At 42.9% G+C, this 24,493-nt stretch overlaps 2 protein-coding genes across 2 annotated transcripts; one reads left to right on the plus strand and one right to left on the minus strand.

The window, feature by feature from the left end:
• Positions 1 to 522: 522 nt before the first annotated feature.
• LOC108553771 (photoreceptor-specific nuclear receptor) lies at positions 523 to 24,250 on the plus strand. The gene is given in 11 exon segments (XM_017908803.1): positions 523 to 578; positions 692 to 847; positions 6,314 to 6,495; positions 6,498 to 6,667; positions 10,275 to 10,378; positions 16,921 to 17,035; positions 22,490 to 22,605; positions 22,892 to 23,103; positions 23,373 to 23,607; positions 23,610 to 23,639; positions 24,012 to 24,250. Coding segments are annotated over 10 exon segments (1,518 nt in total). The 5' UTR covers positions 523 to 578; positions 692 to 732.
• Positions 19,516 to 21,609, minus strand: LOC108553770 (centrosomal protein of 78 kDa). The gene has a single exon (XM_017908802.1). The coding sequence runs from the start codon at positions 21,607 to 21,609 to the stop codon at positions 19,516 to 19,518; it is 2,094 nt and encodes a 697-aa protein (XP_017764291.1).
• Positions 24,251 to 24,493: the final 243 nt, after the last annotated feature.

The following is a 24,493-nucleotide window of genomic DNA, read 5'->3' on the forward strand; positions in this document are numbered from 1 at the left end:
CCACCAACGACGTCGACCTCCGTGATACGGGACGATCGAGCCGAGCTAACGTCGATCTCTCGCCGAGAGACGCCGACTTCCAGACGTCATCCGTCGTCGTTGCTCTCGTTGACGCGGTTCCATCAGTTTCCAGCAATCCGTGGGCTGTCAAGCCGTATTGACTCTTCGAGACGCCGGAGGTGATCGGAGTCCTCCTCGCTGGGGTAGTTTTCGTCGACCGTCGGGGTGAATCAGTGGAGTTTCGCGGGAACTGGTTGACGGGTGATTTATTCGATGAAATCAGTGCGAGAAGTTTGCAACGACCTCGAGGATGCTCTGAGTACCTGATCTTGGACGGTTGGACTGTTGGTGTGCGCGTGTGACGAAGAGTGAAATTGACAAGGCTTGTATCGTAGCTAGGTAAAGAAGATTCGACGATTTGACGATGATTTGCAGTTGATGAAGATTTACATAGGTTTAAAAGATGAGCATGGGATCGTGCATTTGATTTATTCGCGAGTTTTCGTTGGTTGTTGGTTTCGTGTAACTAACTCACAGCGACCAATGGCAAGGATAATGACGAGGGTGGTATTTTAATGGTAGGTAGTTTGTTATACCGCGTTGTTGAAATAACAACGACATCGTTGTGTCGATCAAGGTGGTATTTTAATGAATCGGTGTAATAACGTCAGCAAACTGTTGTATGTTGCAGTATATTGCCTCTTGTTTGTGGGGAATGTTCATTGATACACCATGAACGGAGCGACATCGGTTACCACGTTGGAAGAGCATCAGCATCAGCAACCGCAGAACGATGCAGCCCCCGATCACCCAAGGAGTCCTACCAGCCCTTTGAGTATCCGACATGGTGAGTTGACATAACAGTGTGTCATTGTTTCGAAAGGAGCAGCGAGATAAACGCGAGGCAAATATCGAGTTCGCTCTGTTTTCGATGACAGTTCGTCAGAATTTTACTTACAATTGAAAGACAAATGGCACGCGAGTAAAGAAAGCGCAGTGTGCACGCAAGAAAAACATAACTGAGCAAACATTCCTCTCTGTTAAAGGTATCGATATGTAAATAGAATTCGTGCATATTTTTTGGCCCCCAAATATTTTGCAAAGGCCTGATAATTTTTAATCGTCTTTTCAATCCTCGCGACGATGATTTATGACGCTAGTTGCGTCGACACGATCAAATGTCAAGGTAGTATCGCTATCGATTTCACGGGAAGAATCATTCTTGTTATTTATTAATCGAAAGATTACGAATTCAACGATAAAATGCAAGGCTGTTATTTCAGATGTCAAAACAGTGAACACGAGATATTCACTTCCGCGAGCGAAAGAAAACAGCCTAACATTTGTCCGCGGAACGTTAAATATCGTTTCGCAAAATTATTTGATGCATTTGTCGATGTTTGTCGTCTCTAGATCATCGTTCATCGAGCGCTAGATTCCTCTTACGTTTATAAATGAACGACTATGTTAATGCACGTTCAAAAGACGGGCTACACATAAATCAACCCCCCGGCGCACTCTTACGCGAATCGTAGATCTGGGGCGGCAAGTGGAAAAAGAGGGTGCAGCGCGGCCAACGAAATTATGCCATTAGAGTAATCAGATTTTGAGTGACCCGAAGAATTTAGCACTGCATGATTTTCCTACGCGTTAAACGAGGAAAGAAAAATCGCGTTTCATATTCGGCGCATTCGAATGGGGTCGTAGGGGTACAAAATTATTTTTATTACTTAAATCATCGATTTTTATTAAATGTCATTACCACGTATACTTTTGACTTATTAATCGAGACATTTCTGTCTAGAAAATATTTCAGATTTCGAACTAAATATTATTCACTGCAAATTACTTTCGGTTAGATCCAATCTTAAATTTAATTCTTCTGATATATTAATTATACCGTTTCTTGGTAAAAGTACGCAACACTATCTCAGAAAATAACAATGCTTCCCTAATGCAATACCAATTAATCGAGACTAGGGTACGCAGAAGAAAGTGACAGAATTTATTCATACTTGTTGCGAAGAAAAGTTCATATACTTCTAAACGATATATTTAAAATCCTTATTTTTATCCCCGCGTTAATCAATACAGTATACTTATATACACTACAGTACTAATACAGTACGATACAAGACAGTAGGGGTACACGATACGTATATTAGTCGACACGACGCGTTATAAACCACAAGAGCATTAAAATCTTCCCACCAGGAGCTCCAATACAACTAAAAATTTCTCCACAAACACGCACGCGGATACACATCAAAGCACCAGCTCAAACAGATGTTCCAAATCGCGAATTCGTACGAGACACCGTCCCAGACAATACAGATATCTCCCTAATGCGGTAACAATTAGTCGAGATTGGGGTGCGGGGGTGGAGGGTGGTCGAAGTGGTGGCTGGTAGTTACGAAACCCCTTTTTTTCCCGAGCTCCTCGGCCAACGTCCCCTTTGCTGGTCGTCATCCCCGCGGCGCCCCACCTCCGTTCCTCGATGATCCCATAATACGGGGGCGCAGGTGGCACCTTGCCATCCGCCAGCATTGATATGCTAATGAAATTTGACGCCCCTGCTTTCGTTATACACACACGTACGCGTTCCGCGTTTCTCGCACCGGTCACCATACGGCCGCATAATTCTCCTCTCCTCTTTTAACCCCTGGCAGTCGCGATGGCATTCCGCGAGCTACCGTCCAGATTCGATTACCCTAATGGCGTAACGCTGTCGCGTACGCGGATCAACCTGGCCACCTTAAGATTTCAGCGAGACCAACCCGTCTCGGAGGAACCTCGTGACCGAGGACGTCGAAGAGACCCTCTACGGGGTTGTTTCGTCTGCGGTGGATTATGGCAAGGCTTGGAAGTCGTTTGGGGAGCAGAGGAATCCGTGCATAGGGTGGATGGTATTGTGACGGAGGATTTATCGGGGAAAATTAGATTGATAAAGTGGAGGCGGGGGTCTGATTATTCTTGGCACAGAGAGGAGGGTAAGAGATTTTAGAGAGGTTTGATCAACCCTTTTGATGTCGGTTCGAAATAGAATTCTAAAAGCGAAGGCTACTGGGTGAGAGGTAGACTACCGAGTGTATAATGGGGAATTAAAATGTTTCATGCCGATGTTACACGGAGTGAAACGTGGAATCGATCGTCGATGGAATTTGTGTCGGTGGTTGGTTGGAGTTGGCTTGCCTTTTTGAGAACAGATTTCAGATATCGCAATTCGTGTCTCTCTGCGCGCGTTCGTCGGGATTAGGGTGTTAACGAGATCGAAAAGCCGACACGCTTAGGACGTTACGTGAGTGGCATTAATAAGATCGTCTCGAGTTCATCCCCCGGTAACCGTAACGACGAAACGATACGACTGAATTCTTCCTGCCGGAGCTGGATCACGCGTGTCGGCCAGCGATTCGGACGTGCCCCGTGCCTTTGATCATTGATTACGATTACGGATTGGGATCGCTTGGATCTGATACTGTAATCTCATCGTGGGGCTGATAATTCGTAATTTGAATTCGTTCTTGTATCTGTAGTCACGTGTGTCGTAAACAACGATCTTCCTTCGATGATCCTCGTTTTAAATGGTGTAACATATTTCTGTATTTAAGGTAATAGAATTTTTATTAGCCTCTTCATGTTCTATCTTCATTCTCAACTTTTCTCAACCATTAAACTTAACTTTTAACACTAGAAATATCAACTTTCTGAAATTATTAGAAACATGTATCTGCTTTCAAAGAAAAATTAACGTCAACTCGTATGCAGGTAGAACTGTAATTAATATATTTAATCATCTTCGTGGTACCATAGAAATTACTATTATCTATGTCCACTATGTTTAGGTACCTATTAAAGATCGGTAATTTTAGCGTTAATATCGTTTTGATTCAGGACACGAATAATTTTAAAAAATTTTCAGGATACGAATGATTTATTAATTTAATTAGTAATTAATAATAGTTAATTTATCTTCAACATATGTTTTATATAAAAAAGATATAAGAATGAGTTTCTCACATATCTATATGGCAATTTGCCTAATCTTTTACTCTAATATCGTTCATTAAATATCATACAAAAGACTAATTCGTATAAATCGTATTTCCAAAATTCTATAAATACCTTCTTCCCACTCAAGAGTATTGCTCAAGCAGTTCCATCGATCGAATATTCTTCTTTTCTACTCTAAACGAATAACCGTAAGCACCGACTGCAATCTGTCGTCTGGAGTGCTCGAGCCGAAAACGATTTTAAACAACTCCGCGGACTAGGGCACGGTTAAATTATTTTGCAGCGGGTTAGAAGCGGGACCCTAACCTGATATCGACCTGTTGTCGATTCGCATGGTAATTCGAACGGATCCTATCTGACCCCGCGGCATTAACGAGACCGGAACGAGTTTTCGATCGGGTACGATGCAGCCGACAAATACGATTCCGGGGAGATCTCGCGCCTCGTCGGGGCTGGCAGCGTGACTAATAAAGCCGAGTGGAGAGGCGAAATCACATTTCGTTGATCACGCAGATGTTCGCCGGTCTCCGATCTCTTTTCATTTCCATCTCCCAATTAATATCGTTAACGCGCCCTACGATGACAGTGAAATTTATTTTTCTACCGGTTGGCGACACTTTTACAATTTTTCTTTTTTATAATCAACCATGTAGTCTCGTCTTCTGACTGTAAACTATTTATAGTCATTTCTATATGTAACTACTGTAATTTATATATAACAGCCATAGTTTGGTATTTTTAATTAACGACGTAATTATTAAAGCATCCATTTTTTCCTTCTTTATTAAGATCGGAGATGTGTTTATTGTACATGTAAAGTAGCAGTGATTGTCATATCGAAATTTATTATAAAATTCAGAATATTGACTTTTTTCTGTCAAATAGAAGCTCTGATTCATTGCGCGTATGTAAGTGATGTTTTCTGCTTTAAATTTAAGAGAGTATTGTGTTCAAAATGTTTTGAATATTCGAAACGAGCGAAACAAAAAATATGTAGTAGTTAGGGGAGGTACATTAAGCAAAGCAGCACTTTGTATTCTCCCCATGATAGAATCATCTCACATTTCTTTTTCTTCTACTTTCTTTTGAATGTATAAATATTTATACCACGGTTTTTAAGAACTCATTTCTCGATGTAAATACTGTTTGCCCTCGCGATCCAGACGGTAAGCCTTAAGGGATGCGAGAAAAGAACCACGGGTCTCATGGGGACAGAAACCATAGACAATCGTGCCCTGTCATTCGTAAAAAGTAAATTGTATTACATTTCCCAATGAGAAAAATAAAAATATTCTAACAATTTCAATTATATCGTTTCTTCGAAATTAATCTCGCGAAATTAATCATTTCTCCTCCGATGAAACAGTTACTCTTTGTCAATAATAGCGTTGGTGTGTATAATAACGTGAGGTATACATAATCACTTTATCATCGGCCATTTAATCGGCCACAAATCTTCAGAATACCGCCTAACTGTCATGCAAGTCCTTCCTGGCGAACCATAACGTTTGCGTATCATGTGCGTGCAATTATTATACGTACGTGTTCGAGGACCCCTCCACATGGGAATCAATCAAGGGTGGAAGGTGGCAAGACGCGTGGGGCCGATCACACAAGCGCGCGACAGAGATTTCCGGGATTAGGCGAACGTAACTGCCATCTGATCGAATAGGATGAATCAAACTCGAATGTGGAAAAACTGCGGCACGGATTGCAAATCTTAAGTTGTTCCATCAAAATTGATTCCCTTCTCGATGGAAAAAAATAAACGACGTAAAATAAATCAACGAGGAAGAAGTAGAGGACCCATTTCTTTGCTGTGTTTATCGGTGCTTCGAAAAGAGACGAGCAAAAATATCAACTGAATAAAAGTTATTGTTACTGGAAGATCAATAAACATTCCAAGAAATAAAAATCGAAGGCTACGTCGGTGCATTTTCTTAACACAGTATCGACAATTGTGTAAAGTCTAGTCACTTCGCAAAGAAAATCATTCGTGAATGTTGACACTCAAAGCGTGAACCGACAATCAAGTATTAACTGTAGCAAACGTCGTTATAATTAAAGCCACTATAATCGCAAAATATTTAATAATTTCATTCGAGCAATGAAAAGAAGTACGGAACAACCATCGGCGAAAATACAATTAAAATTCGTTGCATGCAACACAAGTATATACATTAAAAACAATTCATATTTTTCCACAAAATTCCATATTCTCTCGTCAGAAATTATTTCCTCGAGCAACTGTTCTCTCTCCACGAAGAAAGAAAAACTTAACTGAAAAACCATTTGTTTCCAGACTCGGGCGAGAGCAGCGTAATCTCCCCAGGATTACCGGAGCGGTATAGTCCTTTGGGAGCGACAGGATCGACGTCGAATCACGATCCTTACGCCTCGAGGTCTGTCCAAGAGTGTCCGGTTCCACTTTGCAGAGGAATACCTACGGATTTCCCGCTCGCGAGATCGCCGTATTTAACCGCAAACAACAACAGCAGCAACTGCAACCGCAACATGGCAGCAAACCACCCCGCAGCCTCGGCTTGATATGCGTGGTCTGTGGTGATACCAGCTCCGGGAAACATTACGGAATCCTCGCTTGCAACGGATGCAGTGGATTCTTCAAGAGGAGTGTCAGGCGGAAGCTGATATACAGGTGAGTCAAATAATTCTTTAATTAATAAATATTTCATTCTACATATTTACGTTAAATATCGTATAGTATTCCTGTGGAATCTAACGTGTGGATAGAGATGATCTATCCTTACTTTTTAAAAGTGGAAATTATTGTTATTATTACATTATTGTGCCGTCTAATTAATTACTATTCAGACTATAAAGAAAAGTGTGAAAATTATCTTTTAAGCAGTTCTAATGTTCTCAGTACGAACCTACTATTTTCTTCAAAACGTGATGATATAAACAGTGTACTAAATTTTACCAAAAACCAAGAGGAACTAATTCTCGGTTAAAACAAATACCCGAAGTATCTCAAATTATACTCAAAGACCAGAAAACGAAATCGACCAGTGAAAAGAATCGTTTCACCGTACTTAACACCTACGATGCATCTTAAATCCCCGATTCGACTCGAACCCAAATCTTTCCTTCGAAAGTACCGGCTACTGCGGCAAAATCTCTCGTCTCCTATCAGATAGAAATTAGTCAGCAGATCCTCTTACGGCGTTTAATGTCAAACTGGCCAGCCAGTGGCGCCATGTGGTCCAAGTCGAGTGGGCTCATCGTAATACCGGGCAACAATGCGGAACGGCATAATGTTGAACCCTGGAGGACCTATCCACCTAACCCGCCGCCCTGTGTATACGGCATACTATTACCATCCCCTGGGAACGGCCATCCATCTCCATCGGATCCCTCTCAGCTCGGAATCGCTGTCTGATACGCTCGATCCGTTTTACACGGGGCCACGTACGAGCCCACGGTTGTCTGCCGTGTGCGTGCATCCCTTTGACTACGTATACGTGACTATCGATAACAGGCGCCCATAGGTGTGCGCGTTAAGCCTGTCGAAGAGATACACGATGCCAGGATGCTCGATATACAAACTATTACCCCCGCCGATGCTCGAAAAATAAATGCTACAGATACGTTCGCTTTGAGCACGTGACCAGACTGCAAATAGCCACGAACAATAAATTCTCTTCTTGGGATCTGCCGAGGTTTTTTTGAGTCTCCTGGCGGAGGCCAGTCGCGAGGTTTGAAAAGAGATTTCTGAAAGTTTGAGAAAGGGTTCTGATATTAGGAGCATCGGTTGATCGAATTGGTAATATTGCAGGAACGAAGGAATTTACTGAAAATCATATGGGAGCAGATGAAAATTTGGAATTAGTTTTTGTTATTTTGCAATTACTTCGATTACTTGGTTAAGTGTTTCAAGATATTCAAATTATGAGTTATACTTTGTAAAAATAAATCATTTGTGTGGACTTTGGCTATTGTCACGGTGTTAAAGCGGATCGAAAATCGGTCATTTGAGGCACGTGTCTACTCGATTCATCACCGTGGCTCGTTGCATCGGTTTTTTATTCTCCGCTATCAATTCCTGTTGAATGGTAACGCGGTAAAGAGTGAAGAGCCTTCGCACAGATAACCAATTACTCGTAGAGGGGAACAGACCGCGACAGATGCGTCTCGACGTGATGCGCCGCGGCGGCGCATCGGCCATAATCGTCAGATTAAAGTCCAACTTCACGGATCGGTTAGATGCAATTAAGTAGATCGTCCATGATCCAGATTGCGTGGAAAGTTCGCGCCAACTCCCATTGGGCCACACTTGAATTTTGCGCGCAATGCATCAACTGTTCCATGCTATCATCGACAAACGAGTGGTTTCCTAGTCGCTGCAATTGCTGATAGATCCCTTTTAACAATGCAGACGTATAGTTCGTTTATATTTATATCCTCCTACCTGTCTGTTATTTACGATTAATTATTCAAAATTAACGATCTTGGGGACTATAAAAGGATTAAAGGAAGACTCCAGATAACACAAATAATAATTTACTTACTTCACCAACGAGAATACCCATCACGTGCCAATATCCACTTTAATTTCTTCTCAATTCTTTCAACTCTCACCACCCACATACCTCGCTCACCAGCCTCCCATTCTTCGTTCTCTATAGGACTTCCAGAACTCAGAGGGGGTTAAGTCATTGAATGATCCGTAGTCGCGATCTCCGGACGCGATAACAGGCAGCACATGTTTCCGGTAACTCGATGAAGCAAACAATGCCGGCCAGCAGAAGAATAGAGAGATGCGTAAATAAATGTATGATGTGGTTCTGAAGGGTGAATGCCGTGGATGGCCGAGGGTGATGTATCCCTCGTGTTGCACGGGCCAGAGGCGGCGCGGCAGAGGCTCGCTGGGGTGTGAACGCAAATCAATTTGCGAGAGGAACCCCGCTGGCACGGCAGCACGCAGCCACCCTTCGGTGCCCTTCGTGTTCCACCGCCTCGGGACAAGATAGTTCCAGGACGGTGGCGTCCTTTCGTCGCGCCGCTGGATCAAGCCGCCTCCTTGTGAGTGACGTTAGTTAAAATCGCGCTAACGGAACCCTGGGAATTGATCGAGCCCGAGGCCATTACCGTCGAATCACTAACGCTCACACCTTTTTCTGACCGATCCATGGGAACCGTGGAAGGCTTGACTTTGCCTCGTTCGACTGTCACTGACGAAGATTGCTGCTTTTTTGATTCTCAGGGAATCTGGTAGAGAAGGTCTAGTAATAGGGAGCTTTCTAATAGACAAGGTTTGAGAACTTGGATATCACGTATGGGAATGTTGTGTCTATTAATTTTCTTAAATATCCAAACAGCTATATTTCCGAATTAATTCTGATAATCGAAGTTCTACTGTATTTTAATGAATTATAAATTTGTGCATAGGTAAGGGATGCACAGGTTAAATATGGCTGTATCGAGATATTGATCTATCTGTAAATTCGAATTTTTAAATTTCGAAATTATCGTAATGAATTTGGTATCTTCACAATTTCTTTAGAATTCTTCATTGCTGAAACTCTCGAATGACAAATGTAAACTAATTTATAGGGAAAAAAAGAACTGAGAATTTGAAATGGGGAATGTTGATTTCTAAGTGGAGCAGCGTCATGTAGCAGGCTGAAAAGGAAAAGAGGAAGCGGTTCTAACCCCTAAGAAGCACCACGAGGCTACCGCGGGATTGGATGAAATTAAGTGGGATAAGAAGAAGGTACGTGACCCCGAGTGGTCGCCTCTTTACGTTAGTCAGCTCGGAAGGATAACCGGGTTAGCCGAACAATGAAAGTAATCGAATTTAACGCCATCTCCTGAGTGCGCAGCCAGGATTTCCGGCAAGTGCGCTCGAAATTTCTCGTCTTTTCGGAAGGGACAACAGCCATCAAGTTACGGTGGTCGTCGATGAAACGTCGTCGTCAAGGATCGATCGATTTCGACAGCTAGAAGAGCTTCTTCGTTCGGGTTTCCTCATCGATAACGACTCACGATATCTTTCTAACGATACCGTAGAATCTAACGATAATTAAATTTCAATTAACATCTCTTTGGTCACGAGAATTAGAGGTATACATATGAAACGAACGATCTATGAAATTCTTTGTATCTCTTTCAACACTGAGTTTGATTGGATAGTCGTGATATTAATGAAATCGAGAAATTAATTTTTAACGATAGTGAAAAATGTCGCGAAGATTTTTCACGTTTGAAATCTTTCTACATGTCTGGAAAAATTTTGTGCTCAGATGTCAAGCCGGTACCGGAAGATGCGTCGTGGACAAAGCTCACCGAAATCAGTGTCAGGCGTGCCGTTTGAAGAAGTGCATGCAAATGGGAATGAATAAAGACGGTGAGTAATTGAATTGAATAATAATTGGGAGATAAGCACGCGTTTCTTGTTATCGCGTAGATTACCTCGTTTCTTTCGTTTCCTTTGCTTTAGCTTTCATTCCTCGTTATGCGTTAGTTTAGGAATAAACATTCGGCGAATAAGACAAATCCGTGAGATTACGTAAATTTTGGAAAATAAAATTGCGGAAGTTGATACATTTGGGATAACTTCTGTTGCACGTTGCAATTTTTGTTACGGTTATGAAGGAGAAGTTGCTTTCGAGGTGAGGACACGATTCGTGTTCCATGTATGAAAATTCCATTTCTTGATCGCTGAATCGATGAAGTTGTTCGAAATGTTCAAACACTATGGATACCGACGAAAATATAAACAGTAAAGTTTCAGAATTGATTTTTGGATGAAAAAACAATTCTGTGATGGACGATTAAGTCTTCTTACTTAAATAATGCATGAGAGAAATTCGTTCTAAATAGAACAATCTTTTTTTTTTTTACGTTTTAAAGAACATGTCTCTTCCACTTCATGGATGCTGTATGGTGAGCATAAAACAATTACTTTCCTCTTAATCGACTTTTACGAACTAATTAAACTGTGTACACAAAGCTTCAGAATCTTTAAACGAAACTTAACAAAAAAGATTGAAAATCTACTTTTTTACTAATAAAAAGCATCCATGTTTGATCCAAATACTCTCAGACATCTAAAACCGATTAATTTTAAGCTCTTTAATTTCGTGCTATTTTATAAAATAATTTATCAAATTCGCAACGTATCTACATCGTATAAAATATCGACAAACAAATTATGACACGGTTTAGCAGAATTTACCGAATGGAAAACATTTTAATCTAAATCATACGCCGTTTCCTTCAAACACACTGCCACACCCGTCATCATCCCTCAGTTACTTTCAACTAAATCCACGTGGAATTTTTATCGAGTGGAATAAAACACACCACGCCCCATTTTCTCCAAATATATTCCCAAAGTACCATAACCGAATCGCTTATTTGCCAAGTTCATTAAATCCATCAAACAGAAAATAATAATGAGAAAAAAGAAATCGTTTGTTCCGGTATTAAAATAATTACTTTTAATTATTTTAATTACTTTAAAACTTAATTACTTTGACGTGTGTATGCCTTAATTAATATTAACCCTTTGCACTCGACGATTTTTTGGCTAGAGAAGAGTAGAAAATCAAAGATCCTCTATTAAAAAACTGACGATACTTTTTTGAGCAGTAAATAAAGAATTTTATAATAATAGAATTATAGAACTATTTGATTTCGAAACCTTGCATACTGTTACGTTACATTAAATTTGATATATTAATTAATATCTATCTTCCAAATTTTATGAAATGGTCACTGAGAGTCACCTCTCGAGTGCAAAGGGTTAACCAATCTCAAACAAAATCATAGTGAATTTCTCTCGAATCAAATAATTCTTTTTAACACCCCATTCGCAAAGTCACATCATCATCCCCAATATAATACATAGGTATTTCCAGTTAACATCGATCAATCTGAAACAAAACCACGGTGAATTTTCCTCGACTAGTATAAGTATCGGTCCAGCCCGGAGTGCGAAAGAATATCTTTCCCAACGATCGTCATAGGGGGTGGTTCTTGGGCCATCGATACATTAGATTATCCGTTTCCGCAGGTAACCCCGCATTGTGGGAATCAATCAACGTTCGCGTTTCCTCTTTCCATCGGGGGCAGGAGGATCGAGGAATTCGAGCGAGGGTCCTTTATGTTCGCGACATAAATAACTGGATAAAGGCGGGGCGATTGGCGCGGGGTGGCGAGGTCCGCTTTGGCGGTAGCGTTCGATTCAACTCTTAATGCCTCTCAGCCGGCGAACGGGGCGCACCTGCCACGGCAAAAGAGCATTTTCCTCCTTTTTCCATCGCCGTTCCGACGTCTCTTCTTTTCCCAACGACGTCGTCATCCCCGCGGAAACTCGTCCCGCGGCGCGCGCCAACTTTCTTATTGCCGAACTTGACGTCGTAGGAAGAAATACTTCCAATTGGATGCCGGTTCCCTTGGCGACCGGCACGACGACGTTTCTATGGAACGTCGATCGTTTCCCCTGGAAATTAGATTGGCCAGCGTCGGGAGTTACGCTCCGCGACGAGGACAAAAAGATATTGCGCCAACTTTCGCCATTCCATCGTCTCGAGTGATAGCATTTCTCCGAAGACAATGGGTGTAGATCGAGCTTTGATCGATATCGATATTTCCGATGATGAGTTGTTTCTCATCGCGTCGTTGTCCTATTAGGCGATATGGGTGTACATCTTCGTAGACATTATAGGTGTACGTGGAAGGAACTATCTCTGTATTTTCTTTAATAATTTTGTCAATCGTTGTCTATTCGACAGGATATCTATGACAATAAAACTGTGAAGGAATATTCCAATATATAGGTATAAATTATTCCACGATAAATGATATACGATATAAATTTTAGACAGTAGATGACACTTTAGCATGCCTTCTGTGTAGAATACCACCGTGAATGAAGAATCTCTTTATCTTCAGTTTTCTAAGACCTTAATAAGGTTATTTCCTGCGTCTTACGTGGATATTTACGCCATATTTTTATTTCGATACGATGAAAATATCGAAGAGAAAAATATCTGAGAAGCAAGCAACAAATCAATTTTTACCGTCTTCGTCAAAAGCGAAGCAGCAAAATCCCCATACAATACCAATCCCCACGCAGAAAATGAGCACCGAATAGTCGTCGTCGCATGCCACGGTAATTCGATGAAAATTGCGTATGCATAGCCACGAAACACGTAGCACGAGGCGAAGAGCCGCCGCACGCAGAGCGGTGCGGTTCGCCACGACGCGGCAGGCGAAACGACGCCGGGCGTCGTAAACACCGCGGTCGTTAGCGACGGTCGCGTGGCCGTCGCCGAGCCCCGAAGGGTTAATTGGGGGAAATAAACGTATGCAACGTGCGGCCGATCCGTGTGCGCAAAAATCCGCGCGCTCCTCATTGTCTGGCGCGCCCTTTCTCGCGCCCTTTCTCGCGCCCTTGTCCCTGTCCTTCCAGCGGATGTGCGTACGTACGCGCGTGTTGCACGACGACGAGGAATCCGCTGGCGTACGGAGACGTGGCGCGGGTAAATCGTGTCATAACGGTGGGCGAGGAAGAAAGGGAGAGAAAAAGCGGAAGAAGCAAAGTGAAAGAGGGAGGCAGACCTCCCACGGTGAGCTTCACGCAAATGAGAGTGAAACGATCTGTAAAAGGGCGTTTATCTCTCCCGGCGTGAAACTGCACGTCGGAGACGCCGACACGGTGGCAAGGGTGCGTACCGGACGGATAGAGAAGTCTCTATTTATCGAACGGGAAGAATTAACGATTGTAATTTGCGAGGAATTACGCTGGAGAGACGGTGAATGGCCGGTAAATGGATGGACGGTAAATTGGTTACCTGGACTTTTGATGATTCCGACGGGTGTGAATGGAAAGTGCGTTTAAAGTGTCGAATGAATTTTTACTAGAACACTCGATCAGTATCATAGGTGGTGTTTAATTTCGCGAATGACATTTGTTATCTTTCGCAATGAAAAATGCTTCGTACTGTAAATATTTTTTAATGCTTTTAAGGACACACGAGGTACATTCGAGGTAGAAAATATTCGAAAAATAACATTTTCATAATATCTTAGAAATTTTTAGGTTGCATACTATAGTCTCGCGTACAAATATCTTTCTGTGATATTCTAACTCCGCAATTTCACGTCTCTCTCTCTGTACTATCTCGGAAAGTTTCCAGCCAAACTAGAATACCTCACGAGCAGCTCTCTAATCACCCTCAAACATCCCCAACACCTGAATCCGCGACCAGTGAATTAAACAAAGAAAAGCAAAGTGAGGTTGCGCAAAAGGGAAAAGGAATAAAAGGAGAATAAAAGAGGAAAAGGAAGGGGTCGTGTGAAAATAAGCGGACTGAAGAGTTAAAAAGACAAAAGGGAAAGCGCGCGCGTTACACACGCGGACAAGAAAAATTTCCCGGGGACGCGACCGGCGGAAGGGCGTTTATCTTTTCCGCCGGCAGGGTAAACGAGAGAAAAAGTGAGAGAGCGAGGGTGAAGCGAAGGGAAGAAAGCTCGTGGACAGAGAGGAGAGGGAGAGAAAAAGAAGGAAGAAGAGAGACGGCGGATGCAAAAGGCTTGACGAAGTAGGAGGATCCTATTAAGCCGCTCAGCAGGCAGCACGACGCGTAGGTAAAGCGAGCCGCGGCACGCTTTTTATTATTACGAAATTACTGTGCACCCGTGCCGTGCTAAAGGGGAAGTTGGAAGAAAAAAAATTCTGCTCGCCGTTACACACCACTGAATGCCCTAATCGCGGCGCCATTAACATGTGCCCGGCGTCACGAGTCTTCTCTCTCGGGAACGGAAGTGCATGGCCCTGTCGCGTCTCTGCGTTACAGCCTTGATGGCGCGTCGAAGATGTCTGCGACTGTGCTTTGTGCTTTGGAAAACCCTCTTTGGGAACGAACGGCACGAATTTCGCCGGCTCTGCGCGATAGTTTTTAATGACAGACTGTCTGCAAAACGTACAAACGTAAAACGATGCACAGGTGAATGTTCCTTTCGTACCTTCAACGGTGTCACCGTGTATTTCACTCATGCTGAATTATTTTTGCACATGCGTGTATTTGTTTCAAACGCTGCTCGAAGGTATTCCCGAGCGCGATAATAAAGATAAAGGAATAAAAGCTGGAAATAAATGCAACACGTTTTCGGTCCGACGTTATTTATAATAAAAACACGCAGGAGCAGAAATAGTCGCGTTATAACTTGTTACGAATTGCCTTGTTGATTTATCCTCTGTCGAATTCCAAGATACTCGGTTTTGTTTCTCGCAACTGTGCAAATACTTTGCCATACTCTTATCGAGTCGTACCTCGTGCGTAATATACGCCAAAATTTAAGTTCGAATCTTCGACGTACCATCTGTCGTTCCTCTACTCTATCCCGACCTTCGACATCGTCGTTGAAAATACCCCGAAATTCCACGCAATGGCACCTTAAACCTGTTTCGACCCCCGATGTAATCGCTTTGAAAGCTCGGAGCCCAGGTTAAACGTTAAACGAACGGAATGAGATTTCACGTCCCTTTACGACTCCTCCTATTAATTCAACCCCAAAGAAACTACATGCGACGGAAAATACGAATAGGGAATATTATTCCATTTTCTCGTGAACCACGAGGTTGTTCCAGAGGAAGATACTCTGCCGTTGGCTGTCAGTCGAATGGGAGTTATCGAACGACGATATATACAAACAATAAGCGCGGCTGATTCCTACGCGTCTGTTAAATTCACGCTTGTCAGACGCAGGCCGCTGGCGTGATATAACGGCGCGTTACGTGAGTTTGACGAGAGGGTGGTGGCCAATCGTTTGTTCCCCGATTAATCTGGCAAGACTCGTCGAACCAGCATACTCCACTGATATTTCAATAACCAAGAAACCTGACGGGATGGGTAGGATATCTCGTGTAACGAACGTATTATCGAGAGACACACCACGAACGGCGCTCGATTGTCTCGTTCAGCCGATCGTTTTGTTCTCCCAGAACGGGAGCCTCGTTCTCGGAATTGCGATATTGCATAATCTTATATGCACTTGCTTAATTTTAGCTCGGCTGTGACAATGTCAATGGACCATCGACGACAGCGATGCTTATAGACCAATTGTTATATTAGGAACCTGAGTTACATGAAATGTACAATCACGTTTTGGGTATTTAGAAAATGAACGAGTCACGTGAGTCTCTTGATGCGAGATTCAGGTTAATTTATGGAGGTATCGAAGTTTATTTAAGCGAAGTGTCAATTTGCTAATGGAGCTTTTTAAATTGCGCTGTTTTAATTAATTATTTTAATTCTCCGTGGAGTAACTTTTCCTTTTGTTTGCTTCAAATACCAAATGAAGTTTTAACTTTTCGAGGACCGAATTATTTTACCAACATCGCTCTAAAGTTCCGAATATTTTGTTATCGATTTGGTAAGTGATTTTGATATTCAAAAACGTATCGTAATCAAAATTACAAAGGAATTGTCGTATGACTAGGAATTTAGTATTTTATTTCCTTATGATATCGTTATATTGACCATTACTACCAAGTAGACCATTATAATACTGATTCCTTGCTTCTTCTATCTCCAAAATTTGTCTCTCACGAGTGAAGAAAATTCATTTGTATAAAGGGATATTTTCCGTCGCTATTTTCTTTCGAATTCGTCGAGAATACACGTTACACGTTTTTAGTCTCGATGATTCGTTATCGAGGTTAAAAATTTCGAAGGATCGTTCGCTTTCTTGCGTATTGGCAATTAATCACATCACGTAATTCCACCATAGCGCTGTGCGCAAATTCCAAAAGACATTACGTTCGATAGCAGCGACTAAAGCGCGCGCGAGGCGGTACACGGGGGCGTGTAATTAATTCGTGGCTGCAATTAACGCCTGTTATCGACGTTACATCGAAGGTGTGTGCTTCTGTTTCAGCGGTACAGAATGAACGGCAACCCAGAAACACTGCCACCATTAGACCAGAGGCTCTCGTCGAGATGGACCAGGAACGAGCGCTTCGAGAAGCTGCGGTCGCCGTCGGTGTCTTTGGGTAAGTCATTATTTTTATTCCTTCCACGCTTAACTCGGAAATTTCAACTTCCAATATAAATTTAACAAACGTAATTTTGCATGCTTTCGCTATTACCTAAATATCGTGTAAATAACTATAATGATAATAGAGTCTATTACCAAGTGATCAAAGTGACAACATCAAATGCGGAATGATAAACGGGGAGTTTAAAAATGGTCACTTGGGTCGTGGTAGGTGCAGTGTTAAATTATTAAAGGATCATTTAGGAATTTTAGCATATGAACTAATGAATGTTAAAATAATCTATGATACGTAGGCTTTTAAACTTTTCACCCTTATGGATGAACCTTTAGCTCACTTGTGTACATAATCTCGTTATTATTGCAACTATAATATCGCGATATGACCCTGCTATAAATATCAAAATCTTATCTAATATTAATCTCAATCTCCACCTACGATCCACAAGCGATCACCCATCTAGAAAAATATCTTCTCGAAAATAATCGACAGAAACCATAAAATTTCTCGATGAGATCACTATTAGTACTCGAGCTTAACCTAAAACCAGCCAAATCCGACGCCACGAACCGTGCTAAAGGTTCCTGGAAAAACTCGGAGCAAATCTCGCAGACCAGTATCCGTGGACATCCCAGATCCTTGCTCCACTTCTCGCAACAACGCTGAAGAAATATTTCCACGCGTTGGATCCCGGTGCGTGTATTTAGGTGACGCAAAGACGCGATGAATCGTCGAACGGATCCAAGGGGTCAGCCAGGGGGGGATTAAAGGTAACGGCGAGGGCTCGAGATCGATAATCGGCGATTCATCGGGAGCAACAACGATAAGAGCAAGAGAGGCGACGACGTTGTTGGCACGTTTGATCTTCTGCTGCACAGCAGCATACTTTTCGCCGTCGTGAGCAAGCGCGCTCGCGACACGCCACGCCGAGCGTGATCTATCATGAAAAATTACCTTTGACTAGTAGCCCGTGGCTGACCGTTTTTCAGGTAACCGGGTACTCAGGTTGGAACTAATGGAAAATCCATAGAGCGCCAAGGGGTGAACGTTAAAAGCGACAGCGAGCGTGCCGACGATACTCGCCGATACACCGCAGCTTTCTCGAAATTACGCCTTCTTTTCTCCGCGTGTGTCTTTCACGCCATTGCTCGAGTTTTCTCCTGCATAGTTGCTCTTTGTCCTCGATTAACCCTTCGTCTCCTTTCATCGCTAATCCTATTCCCTTTGTCCGTACGATTTTCTTCCTATTCCGTGCAATTATATACACCTATGATATATTCGCGGGTATAATTACTCTTGAGGACGCGCGCGGGCATCGCTCAAACAAAAGGGAAAGTTCGCGGTGTATAAAATATTCGATTATTTTTAGCGAAAGCGAGTCACGCACATGTAGTGGTAATTCGAAACGGGGTTGTGTCTGAGGTAACGAGCTTAATTTATAGACGGTTAAACGGAGTTCGTTTCACCGACTAATTTTGGAGTCTATTATACATTGATGCGCATATAACTCGTAGAATTTGCTATAAAAGAGGGTTTAAGACGGTCCGTGTCAGTGATGATCTAATGACGTCGATGTGAATGCGAGATCGGTGGGATAAGTGGTAGCAGCTAATTGGCTTCGTTCCGAGCCGAACGCGTATTGAATCCCGAATGAATACCGGATTATTTTAGCATTTCGTATTTACGTAAATACCAGCCCTTGGTGACAGGGTAAAATCATAACTGGCAAGGTGTCTCGTGCAGTTCAACTATACGTTTCATACTTTTGGTTCTTTCTTATCCATTCGTGGCTATATTCGAAGCATTGAAGTTGTGTAAGCTCGATCGGTCTTTGTTTTGCACGTTAACCTTCGATGACTGTGTTGGAAGCCTGGATGACCCACATATCGGAGAAAATTTAATGGAAGGTATAGCACAATGAGAACAAGAGAAACGACGTCTATACCATGGCCGATCGGACGAAATGAATTAATAGCCAAGATTAGTTATACGCGTGTTCGGTGAATGAAATGACCCTCGTTGGACAGAATAGAAGCTGTTTATTCCATCTACGATAACGGAGCTAAGATAATCGTGGCGATACAAATCGGTTGCAACGCGACTTCTCGTTGAACCTTAGCTATCGATTCGCGGTACGTTCAGAAGCGCACAGATGCTATCATCGGTCCAACTCGTTGATCCGCTTCGAGGGAAGAAAGAACGAAGCTCGACGCTTCGATTGCCTACAAATTTACTCCTCGAGATATTTTTTCATCTACTGTTTCTTATTTCTTAGTCTTGATTCCGCGATCGTCGCTCGCGTACCTCTAACTCGTGTAAAACCGTTTGAGCCCGGGTTCAACGTTCGACGTTCGACGCGTGAGCACTTGTTCGTTTTCCTCGTTGCGTTATTTATCTACCTATATTATTTCTACGAAAAGCTATGCGCATATACACCGCAGCCTCGTCCCTGAATCTTCGAGTACTTCCAATTTTTGCTAGTCTACGTGAGTACAGAAATCGAGTACAGCGTCTCCGTGTATGATTTGGGCGAATATCGCCCTGACTCTGGCTCTGGGGGACAACGAGTCCTTATCCTGAAGCAAAACCCTTTGCAAAGGAGAAGAACAGATGTCCGGACTGTCTCCTATATTTCTCTCCATGTGCATGGTCGAAATCGGAGGTAGAGTCCTCATATCGCTCTCCGACTTGGCAAATTTCTTCATCGGTTCCGTGTACCTGATCGAGTCCTCTTCATCTGCGTCCACGACGAATCCCCGTCTTAGATTCTCCGATTTCGTTTCTCTGATGACAGAAGCGACCCGTCTCTTTATGTCCGCCTTAACAATGGCAGCCTCTGTGGTCTCCCTCCGACTGGCGTTCGGATTTTTCGTCACGCTGTCCAACATGTTCAGCAACCTATCAAAGGAGCTGCAAATCTCGTCCAAAGACTGCTGACTGAGCAACAGAAATCCTCTCGTTTCCTGTTCCTTCTCTTTCAGAGCATTCTCCAGCTCCACTAGATTGTTCTTCATCGCGTTCAACTGCTCCTCAGCGAGCAAGCGTCGTCCTCGTTCTTCGGCCAGTAGTAATCCGCTGCATTTGGCCTCCTCTAGCAGACGATCGTGTTCGCTCTTCGCTTCGGCTAGTTGAATCTGAATCTTCTGAATTCTCGCGGAATCCTCCGCGTCTTGGCTACTCGAAATTTGCGTCGCAACGTCGACTTTCAATAGCTGCAGGTTCTTCGACGAAGATCTATCGGTGTCAGCTCGGACAATGTCTATGTAGGATCGAACGTTGTTCGCGTTCACGTGTGCCTCGCCCATTACAGGTTGAATGTGAGATTGGAGATCTAAATGCAGAGAGATTTTGGATTTGGCCTGACCGTTTTGTACGATCGGCTGTTGCACCTGTTGTTGCGGTTGTCTAGGCTTATACGGTGGAACGTGAGGCCTCATCTTCGTTTTCTTCACGTTATTCGTCGAATTCAGTGTTTTTCTTGATGCAGACTGATAGGGCCTCTTGGCGTACTCTGTCATAGCGCTACGCGGTCTAGGTACAGGTCTTCCATTGTTCTCGTTCTCGTTTCTCTTCCCATTATCCGCTGACGCCACTCTTCGATCATGCTGAGGCAAACCCAGCCACCTATACTCGTTCTTCGTGTCGACGTTGTTCTCTCCTAGCCGTTTGATCACTTCCTTCACCAAAGCCTCGTTCAAGTTCACGTTCTGCCTGATATCCAGGACACTCAGAGTGGTGTTATGATCCAACAGTTCCAGAAGATCTTTGCCGATCTTATCGGTCAATCCGCAGCGTTGCAGGTCCAACGCTTTCAACCAAAGGCTGTCTCTGACTGCTTCGATCAACTGGATCACCGCCGCGTCACCGAAATGAGGATTATCGTTCAACGTCAAACGACGTAATCCGGACATAGCCTCGAGATTCGGTTCCTGGTACCTAAGCGACTGTTTCCAAGTGTCGTGGTAGAGCAACAGCTTTTGCCTGCACAATGCAGCGGCCAGAGCTGGCCCACATTTGGTCGTGAGGTCGCAGTAGCTGAGATTCAGCGACCTGACGCTTGGAACGTCGGCCACTGTTCGACACAGCACTTCGCAAGAGCTGTCACCGATGTAACAACGCTGAAGGGATAAGTAGTGGAGCGTGTGCGTGTGTGACAAACCCACGCACAATACTGCCAAACAGTCTGGCGGAAAGGGGATGCCCTCCAACTCTAGATTAGTCAGAACCGGAGAGTTTCTGACGCACTGGGCCACGCTGTGTGACAGCCATTCCAGAAGATATCGAGACAACACGACAGGTGCCTTGCCCATCGTTCTAGCCTTGTCCTCGGAATTGATTTCCTCCAATGGTTTGCGACACTGATACCTGCTGCGAACGCTGATCGACCGCAGGCTACGATCGAGCGATAAGGAGTTCAAAATGGGACCCCAGTCGTCCATCTTTACACGGTCGGTGGTAAAGTCTAGACAGTGGGGCAGTGTCACGCAGATTACTGGTAGAGGTCGAAGACGCTGCTGCTTGCAGAGTTCCATGTAACAGTTGGCGAAGTTTCTGCTGTTCGGAATCGCCATCTTGGGTGGTAGCACGGACAACGGGGCATTGACCTTACCCTGGTCGGATGGGGTCTTCTTGGCAGCTGACAGGGTGGCGGTGATCGCTTCGTTCACAGATCCTCTTTTCTGTGCGGAATATTCAAAAAAATATCAAACACAAACTACTTAGAATCCAATCATTGTCATTCCACTTGATTCGTTGATAAACATTGATAATATTATTCAACGAGGGCAGAAAATACTATGCAGGAATAAAAATTCTATCGTTACTCTCGATCGAAAGTAGCACTAGTGATCGCAATAACACTAATTTAACGAGACTACTCAAAGTTAAAGCGATTGCACAATTCTTTTATAATAATAAGTCGATAAGCCTGATTGAACGTACCTTCGTTCTTGCTGCCTTGTTGGTACATTAACCGCAATTTTACCACGCAACGTCATCTGCGATCTCTCAGCCTTTCCGACAGTTTCGATGTGTAATCGGTTTCGACGCTTTCAAAAACGAATCCGTCCGCAGAAGATGCAAATCGCGCTTGAGTTTCTCGTACAGGGCTACCTATATACGCCCACCTACCTACCCGAATTCGGCGAAACGAAATTTCTACGCGGCATACGCTGAAAGTATGCAAACAAAACTCTCGTGTGAAAAGACTGAAGTTACCGCGAATCTATCGCATAATCGACGCTGTTCATCGAACCTCGCGAGTTTAGTAGTGCTTCGCATGAATTCGAGATCGTCGAATAATTTTCGTTTCTCCTTCAATTTTATAAAGTGGAATCCGTGGGGAGGGTGAAATAAATTTATGCGCAAAATGATTTTGAAAAAATTTAAACATGTATTCATATAAGTTAAGAAAATATTTGTAAAATGGTTTTGCGAAATATAATTTTTCAGACCACCTGTGTCGTTGGCCATGGCGAGATACACAACACCATTGCCTTTACCAAGCATTGCGCCGACGACGAATTCTGCCAACCCTCCGACACCACCTCGGCAAGATAACGAAGATGGTATTCATCGACTTTCTTTTATTTTTATTAACTAAAATAAGAGATACTTTCGGAAGCAAACTATCTAAAACCAAAGAGATTTAAATTAAAATTTCATGATGATTTTCCTACATTTCTGTATCTGAAATTGGCATTAATATTTTCTGCAACATTTTCCTATTTAATATTATAGATGTTTAAGTAAGAGTCTTAGTGTATTTGAAAAATATTTTGTTTTTCATTGAAGTATCAAAGTTGAGTAATTCGATCGACAAATTAAACATTGTCTCGTAATATTGTGCAACAGGAAATGCATCCGAGGATAGTATAGACGTAACAAACGAAGAACCATTGACACCCCAAAGGAGCGGTTGCACGCAAATTCCGCCTGTGATCCCCTCGTTGTATTCACCTGCAAGTGCTGAAACGGTCTACGAAACCAGTGCTAGGTTGCTCTTCATGGCTGTAAAGTGGGCCAAGAATCTTCCCTCGTTCGCGAGTTTGCCTTTCAGAGATCAGGTATCTTGAACCAAAGCTCGATCATCAACCTTCCAATTTCTAACACAAATTCGATCAAACAAGAAATCCAGTAATTCCAATATCATCTGCAATGTCGATTTCATAAAATATTTTAAATCTCCACTCTGAGTTCCATTTATTTAAAACGAGATAATATCTTTTCCCCGTAATAATTATTAATTTTGAGGAATAAAAATTATTTTATTGGGACAAAGATCTCTATATTGGGAAAATCTGATAATCTGCATTGTTTCTTCTCTTTGTGATAGGTGATACTTCTAGAAGAGGCCTGGTCGGAGCTGTTCCTCCTGAACGCAGTACAGTGGTGCCTTCCACTCGAATCGTCGCCCCTCTTCAACTCTGCGGAACTGACTGCCTTGACTTTGTCGCCGCATCCGCACCCCCATTCAGGAATCCATATGCAAACCACCACGGGAAAACCGAGTCAGGTGGCAGCAGATGTGAGGCATTTGCACGATACCTTACAGAGATATAAGGCTGTCATGGTATGAAGGCCATAGTGCTATTTCGACCAGGTTCGTAAGCAAATTAATCGTCATAGAGAATTGTAATCGAATAACAGATAAAGAAATTCCACATTACCATTCTTTATTAAACGATATATTAATAATGAATACTCAATAATCGATGATACTGGTGATACGTCAAATTAATTTAAAAATATTCTGAATTTCCAAATTGAAAGGGAATTTTTTTAATTATTATCTTTTATAATCGTATCAGTATCAAGTGGATATTTTATAGAATTCAGTAAAGCACGATTGAAGAGTCAGAATTACCTTGAAGTGGAACGAGATCGCTCATATTCAGACTTCGATGTTTTATCGAAGATTTGTTGAAAATTTCGATTTTATCACGAGGTCATAAAATTTTCGATTCCGCTACAGAAACTCGAGGCCTGAAGGATTCCAGTCAGATAGAAAACCTGCAGGATCAAGCGCAAGTGATGCTGGGTCAGCACGCTAGAGCGCAGCAACCTGGCAGTCCTGCGAGATTCGGCAGATTGCTGCTGTTGCTGCCTTTGCTGAGGACAGTGCCAGCGTCTAGGGTGGAACTGATATACTTTCACAGAACAATCGGCAATACTCCGATGGAGAAAGTCTTGTGCGACATGTACAAAAATTAGTAACGTTCCTTCGACTGGGACTAACGAAGGGAAACGTTGGAGAAAAATTTCGAGCGTTTGATTCTCGTGCAGTGTCACGTTGAAATCTACGAATAAGTGAAATTCGACTGACTCTGTGGTCTCGGGAATAACTTCCCGAAAGATATTCGATTGATTCTGTGATACATTCCATTTCCTTTCTCACTTCGAGCGAAGCCGCTGGCGATTGTCGATATGGAAAAAGTACACGAATCATTGAACACG

Source organism: Eufriesea mexicana, unplaced genomic scaffold (genome assembly GCF_001483705.2).
Source record: "Eufriesea mexicana isolate 0111107269 unplaced genomic scaffold, ASM148370v2 scaffold13082, whole genome shotgun sequence".
Classification (NCBI taxonomy): Eukaryota; Metazoa; Arthropoda; class Insecta; order Hymenoptera; family Apidae; genus Eufriesea; species Eufriesea mexicana.

Excerpts from the sequence above, each read along its gene's own strand:
- LOC108553770 (XM_017908802.1), bottom strand. The coding sequence starts at position 21,609 with ATGGCGATTCCGAACAGCAGAAACTTCGCCAACTGTTACATGGAACTC.